General features: G+C 52.2%; 1 protein-coding gene across 1 annotated transcript; it reads left to right on the top strand.

Annotated features, from left to right (window-relative positions):
- Window positions 1-839: 839 nt before the first annotated feature.
- LOC142098515 (uncharacterized) lies at window positions 840-4546 on the top strand. Its single transcript, XM_075181356.1, has 2 exons — window positions 840-1196; window positions 3624-4546. The coding sequence occupies exons 1-2, from the start codon at window positions 1151-1153 to the stop codon at window positions 4544-4546; spliced, it is 969 nt and encodes a 322-aa protein (XP_075037457.1). The 5' UTR covers window positions 840-1150.
- The last annotated feature ends 2471 nt before the right edge of the window (window positions 4547-7017 follow it).

Below are 7017 nucleotides of genomic sequence, written 5' to 3'. Positions count from 1 at the left end.
TCTTTTTCACCTTGATTGTATTGTACTTTTATTTAGCGTTGTTTATCCCTGTATGATCTCCCGCTACATCCCCTTCCACCTATCTCTCCTCTTCCCCGCTCACGCTCTCCCCTCACCCCCTCCCTCCTTTGTTGTGTTTTGGTGCTCATTTTAACCCAGCAATATGGATCCACGCTCCCCCGCTAACTCCCGCTCCCCCCCCCGCCCGGTGCCTTACCGTTAGCTGGCCAGGCATCCCGCTCTCATGTGAGAGCTAGCAGTCGCCGGGCCTTCCCCCCTTCACGAGATGCGGCGGAGGGGTATGATTCAGCCCTCCATGGCCGCCGCCCGACAGGAAGTGACGTCGGACGTCACTTCCGGTCCCGGGTCCGTCGCCATGGCAACTCCACGAGCGGAGGAGCCGCTCGTCTAGCTCCAGCTAGGGGGAGGACAAGTGGCCAGCATTCAGCGGCGGAGGGGGCAGTGCACCCCCCCGCTGGTAGGCAGCACCATAGGTCTGTGGGCCAGCATGAGGATAGCGCTGGCTCACGGTCAGTACAGGGGGGTGGTGTCCCCCCCCCACGAGTGTTAGCAGGCCCAGCAGTTCCACTTTTAATAGGGGGAGTAGCCCCAGGGTGCCTGTAATTGTCAGTCCCAATCCCTGTCACGGGCACTCAGTGTACATGGTAGCTTACATGGTAGGGGTAGTCCTGTTCTAGGGGAGGGCAGGGATGAGCGGAATGTCCTGCGGGGGATAGACAGGGGTCTTCCTCCTTCTTCATCTCCAAGGGGTAGTCACCAGGGGCAGGTACAGGATGTTTTACATGGGCATAGCCGGGCCAGAGAGAATAGAGCCCTATCCCAGAGTAGTCAGCAGTCAGACCAGGCAGCAGGGTGCAGCAGACAGGTGGTTTCCAGGTCCCGCAGGGGTAGATCTAGGAGTGGATCAGGTCCCAGCAGTGTTGCCCCGGAAGGACAGGGGGAGCGGCCTAGACGGGTGGTGCAGGAGAATCACAGGCCGGGTAGTCAAGGAAGGCGCTCTTTGTTGATTGGTGCTGTGTCTCTGGCGTCATGTAGTAACGTATCTCTCCCAGCAAATGGCGTCGCTTTCAGTGGTGGTCGAAGGGATAGGTCCGTGACTCGAGAGCGGCAGGCCTCGGCTGAGGCGGAGATGGAAGGTCAGTGGACGGGCTTGGAAGGAGGGTCCGCGGAGCAAGGTGAGATGAATGTCTTTGATATGTATGACGAGCAATCTGGGGGGTCTGGTAGCTATAGCTGTAGCTCTAGCATGTCTTCTTCGGATTCACAAGGTAGTCCGCAGCGGTTAGTGAAGCGCTTGCGGAAGCATTTTGTTACCAGACAGTCAGAGCGCTCTGCGGATAGACACAGACATTTCAGGGGCTCCAGGCTCACGGGTGATGACACTATGCGCTGCGCAAGCACAGGTATATTTCAAGGTGTCAGGAAGACAATACGCAGTAGAATTCACAGGGGGCGTTTCGTTGATATGTTTGAAGTTTCCAAGCAGGGCAAGAAATTGGTCACAGAGGCCATGGCCAGGGGAGGGGCCGGGGAAGCCAGTTACAAGACCTACAAGAACTGGCTGTCGGGCGCTTACCTCTTTGCGGCCTGTTATCTGGAGTCTCGCCCTAGCGAATGGATGGATATGCTAAAATATCTGCATATGATACACGAGATGTACGTGTCCTCCCGTCCCGGGGTTTGGCTGGCCTACGATGAGGTTTTCAGGGAAAAATATAAGGGACACGCCAGCCTGATGTTAGGTTACAAAGATGTTGAGACTTGGTTGAAGGTGTCCCAGGAAGGGTGGGGGGCCGCCGCCACAAGCGTCACGTGGCGGAGACAGACAGGGCGGGTGAAGGGTAACGCGCCCTTTCTCAGCAAGGGCCGCTGTTTCCTGTTCAACCGATCAAGCTGCCCTCACGGACAAGGGTGCAGATTCACCCATGCATGTATTAAGTGTGGGGGAGGGCATTCAGCAAAGGCATGTGACAAGCAGGATAGAAGAGGTGGCTCAGGTGGTCAGCCCAGCACTGGCGTTGGGGAAGGCAGGGTCGCCGATTAATTTGGTGAGCCTGGGCAGGTGGCTTAGCCGCTATCCTCATAGGATGGAGGCAGAGTTTTTGAGGGAAGGTTTTAGAGAGGGGTTTCGAGTTCCTATCGAGGGAGCGGTTCAGTCGGGAAAAGGGGGAAATTTGAAATCGGCTAGTTTGCACCCAGGGGTTCTATTGGAGAAAGTTCAGAAGGAGGTGAGGCTGGGGCGCATGAGTGGACCTTTTCGGGACCCCCCATATCGGGAATTGGTGGTGTCCCCGGTAGGGGTGGTTCCTAAAAAGGTGGCAGGGAAATTTCGACTCATTCAGCATCTCTCATTTCCACATGGGGCGTCGGTGAACGATGCGATCCCAGATGAGTACTGTAGTGTCACGTACCAGTCCTTTGAATCGGCTCTGGACATGGTTCGGGGATTCGGGGAAGGGGCATTGATGGGGAAAGTTGACGTGGAGTCGGCTTTTCGTCTGCTGCCGCTTCATCCGGATTCCTTCCCCTTTATGGGTTTTAAGCTAGAGGAGGGCTATTATGTAGATAGGTGCCTTCCCATGGGGTGCGCGGTGTCCTGTGCATTCTTCGAATGCTTCAGTTCGTTCTTGCACTGGTGTATCTGCGCGGGCACAGGCCACCACGGAGTCGCCCACTACTTGGACGACTTCTTGGTGGTAGGGCCCGGGGAGGATGAGACTTGTAGAGACATGTTGTTTGCGGTGAAGGCTCTTTTCCATTCCCTGGGGGTACCAGTGGCTGGGGAAAAAACTGAAGGCCCCACCACCAAGTTATCATACCTGGGTATTGAGATAGATACTGTCCGGGGTATCTGCTGCTTGCCAAACGATAAAGTGAGTAAGCTAAGGGGAGCTATAGGCGAAGTGATAGGCCAAGGGGGAGTGTCGTTGAGACAAGCGCAGGAGTTATTGGGACGTTTCAATTTTGCTTGCCGGGTGATACCCATGGGCAGGGTATTTTGTAGGAAGCTGGAGAGGGCAACGGCGGGGAACAGGCGACCGCATTGTCGAATCTCACTCTCGGAGGAAATCCGGGAGGATTTGGCAGTGTGGGACCTGTTCTTACAGGATTTCAACGGAGTACGGGTATGGCCCGGTCCTCCGGTGTCCAGTCCGGAGCTGGAGCTATTTGCAGATGCAGCTGGGTCGGTAGGGTTTGGGGCATACTTTGCCGGCGAGTGGTGTACTGCTTCATGGCCCGAGGAGTGGGTGGCGTCCGGCTGGACAGCTAACATGACGCTACTCGAGATTTTCCCCGTGATCGTGGCACTGGAGCTATGGTCAAGCAGGTTAACTGGAAAACAAGTAGTTTTTTGGTGTGACAACCTCGGGGTTGTGCAGGCAATAAATGGACAAAGGTCCAAGTCCCCCCCAGTAATTACACTTCTGCGTAGGTTAGTCTGGCGCTGTCTGGCCTGCGATATATCCTTTCAAGCTCGACATGTGCCGGGAGTCGAGAATGAGTTGGCGGATGCGTTATCTAGGGGTCAGATGGAGAGATTTAGGGTCTTGGCTCCTGGGGCATCCCTAACGGGTGTGCCCTGTCCCTCTTACGTATGGCAGATTGTCAAGCCAGCATAGAAGGGCTGGCCGAAGCCTCCCTGGCTCCCTCGACGAGGAGAAAATATCGGGCTGCATGGACGGAATGGTGCACTTTCCACAGCCAAGGCCTTGGCGGTAAGGAAGGTGGGGATAAGCGGATGCTGGCGTTTGTCTGGGCAGGGTATCAGGCAGGCAAGTCTAAGGCCTCCATGGTGGCCGCATTGGCAGGGATATCATTCTTTGCTAGGATGAAAGGAGAGAGAGACTTGACAAAAAGTTTTTTGATTTCAAAGGCCCTGAGGGGTTGGGCGAGAGAAAGACCGGTTCATTCGGATCAAAGAAGGCCTATCAGTGACTCGTTGCTAGGGAATATGGTGGCCGCAATCTCGACAATTGCTAGGGATAGCTACGAGGTTGCTTTGTTTCGCGCTGCTTTTGTTATGTTATACTTTGGCGCTTTGCGGGTGAGCGAGCTAGTTGCTTCCTCTCGGACTTTCCCCTTGTCAGGTATGCTAGGCCAGCACGTAATAATATCTAGCAGCTCTGTTTGTTGTAAGGTGAGGAAGTCTAAATCTGACCAGTTAGGGAGAGGGCGCTGGGTTACATTGGTCCCAAGGGTTGGTTGTTCGGTATGCCCTATTGTGTTAATCAGCCAATTTGCCTCCCTTAGACCGAGTGGTGCATTACCTTGGTTGGTGCATGTTGATGGTTCACCTCTCACCAGGTACCAATTTTCAGTGGTTTTTAAACGCACATTGACGGCTGTGGGTGTGGATTGTAAGCAGTTTGGCACACATTCTTTCCGTATTGGTGCAGCTACATCTGCTGCGGTTGCAGGGGCATCAGAGCCTGCCTTGAAGGAACTGGGCAGGTGGAAAAGTAATGTCTACAAACGTTATGTGCGACCCTCTCTTCTTTCCCAAATTTTTGCTCTCCTGATCTGAAGCTGCGGGCGGATTCACAGGGCTGCGGCTGCTCATGCTTTTTAAGCAGGGCGCGAGGGTTTTGTCCGTTTTTTCCCTCTAAAGTGGGGCCATGATTGGCTTGTTGGCTCCATGAGGTTTTAATGGTTTTACCCTCGCTTGTGTTTCAGCTCCCCTCTTTGTTTCCTTTTGCTACTGGTGTGAATGTGTACCTCTTGTGTGGTGGTCTGCTGAGTTGCCTGTTATGGGTGTGCAGGTTAGAATCCTGGGGCCATGCTGGTCTTTGCTTTTCTTCTTCTTATTTTTCAATTTCCAGCCGCTCAAAAGTTTTGCTGGTATTTGTTGTTAACATATATATTGTTTTTCACTGCCTTCTTTACAGAGCACAGGACCCCGCGGCTGGTATGGGTTTTGGGACATTCGTTTGTGCATTGGGCTGCTTTGCATAGGGCTATAGGTGACACTTCAGCTATTCCGGGGTCGGTTGTGGTTCAGTGGATTGGTCAGAGGGGTTTAAGATGGACGGGTTTTCGTAGGTTGTTAGTAAATGAGATTGCTAAAAGGGGTGTGCCTCATGTGTTGGTTATTCATCTGGGAGGAAATGACCTGGGTATAGGTAGGACCGTAGATTTGGAGTTCGTAATTCAGTCGGAGTTGGCTTGGGTCCGTGCCTCCTGGCCTGACCTGTTAATATGCTGGTCGGATATAGTGCCTAGGTTGTCTTGGAGATATTTTAAGGAAGGCAGAGTGGCTGACGAGGTACGGAAAAAAGTGAACTCGGTGATTGCTCGATTTATTCGCTCGATTGGTGGAGTCCGTATACAACATCCTCTTATACGTTTCCAGAGTCCTGGGCTATATCGGTCTGATGGTGTTCATCTGAATGAGGAAGGCATGCGTTTGTTTATTGAGGATATTTATAGAGGCTTAGCGGGAATTCTTTAGGTGTGGTGGCGGGCCGCGGGTCTGGAGGACCCGGGCGTGGCCGGAAATCGCAGTACAGTCGACGGCCAGTGGTAAGGGCACATGATGGTATCGGGCACGCTTAACCCACCTGTTTTCAAATGGAATAGGCTATTAGTCTCGGTCCAAGTACTTCCCGACCGGGTTGACTTGTGGTTGCTTCCGTTAGCCTAGAAAAGGGGAGGGTTCTGTAGTGCCCGGGGCGGTAGCCCCGTTTAGGTAGATATGTGCGCCTTGGGGTGTGTGGTTGTCCCCCGTTTGCGGATGCCCCCTGGAAGGCTTGGGGCATCCTGGTTGGCCTGGCGGATGTCGACTCGGTCTGCTCCTTTCTCCACCACCATACCTGCAATAAATCCCGTGTTACTTTCCTCACATTTAAGTTGTCGTGTCTTTATTATGGTTATGGTTAAAACGATAAGAGAATAATGTAAGGAAAGGTATCAGCCATTAAGCATTTTATAAGAACAGAGGGCTGGATATAAGCCCGAGGGATAATAAAAGCTAAGGCTGTGTTGAACTGTATTGGACTCTGGGGTTAAAGGGGCTGGTCTGATCAGGACGTCCGGATGAGTCATGGGGAGGAGTTACGGAGGTTATATATGGGATAGGCGGAGAAGAATCCATCTCTTACACTGCTGGACGTTACCCACCCTCCCTCCCTATGCATCAACAAAGATGGTCATCTGCGGTGATCCGGGACCGGTACAGTTGGCGGTGGTGGTTATCGTGGAATAACAGTGGCCGGAAATCGCAGTACAGTCGACGGCCAGTGGTAAGGGCACATGATGGTATCGGGCACGCTTAACCCACCTGTTTTCAAATGGAATAGGCTATTAGTCTCGGTCCAAGTACTTCCCGACCGGGTTGACTTGTGGTTGCTTCCGTTAGCCTAGAAAAGGGGAGGGTTCTGTAGTGCCCGGGGCGGTAGCCCCGTTTAGGTAGATATGTGCGCCTTGGGGTGTGTGGTTGTCCCCCGTTTGCGGATGCCCCCTGGAAGGCTTGGGGCATCCTGGTTGGCCTGGCGGATGTCGACTCGGTCTGCTCCTTTCTCCACCACCATACCTGCAATAAATCCCGTGTTACTTTCCTCACATTTAAGTTGTCGTGTCTTTATTATGGTTATGGTTAAAACGATAAGAGAATAATGTAAGGAAAGGTATCAGCCATTAAGCATTTTAATAGAAAACACTCCACAGTGTACATATCTATGCTTAAAACGTGATCATCCCACATAAATAAAAAAGATATAGCCATCTTCCCATTGGAAACACACAGAAAACACTCCACAGTGTACATACTATGCTTAAAACGTGATCATCCCACATAAATAAAAAAGATATAGCCATCGTTCCCCTGGAAACACATAGAAAACACTCCACAGTGTACATATTTATGGTGAAAAATATTTATGATGTTTTAGGCTGCTAGTAATATTTATGAAATATTGATAAGTCAAAATGATATAGCCTACTCAAACACAATACAGCCTTGAGAGCCTATGATAGTTCCAGACATTACAGAGATTAGTG

This window comes from Mixophyes fleayi, chromosome 7 (assembly GCF_038048845.1).
Source record: "Mixophyes fleayi isolate aMixFle1 chromosome 7, aMixFle1.hap1, whole genome shotgun sequence".
NCBI lineage: Eukaryota > Metazoa > Chordata > Amphibia > Anura > Limnodynastidae > Mixophyes > Mixophyes fleayi.
This window is presented reverse-complemented; position numbering and strand designations above follow the sequence as displayed.

Bases quoted from the DNA above. Each gene is read 5' to 3' on its own strand.
- LOC142098515 (XM_075181356.1), top strand. From the start codon at position 1,151: ATGGAAGGTCAGTGGACGGGCTTGGAAGGAGGGTCCGCGGAGCAAG. The intron at 1,197-3,623 runs GTGAGATGAATG...TACGTATGGCAG, and splicing joins AGGAGGGTCCGCGGAGCAAG to ATTGTCAAGCCAGCATAGAA.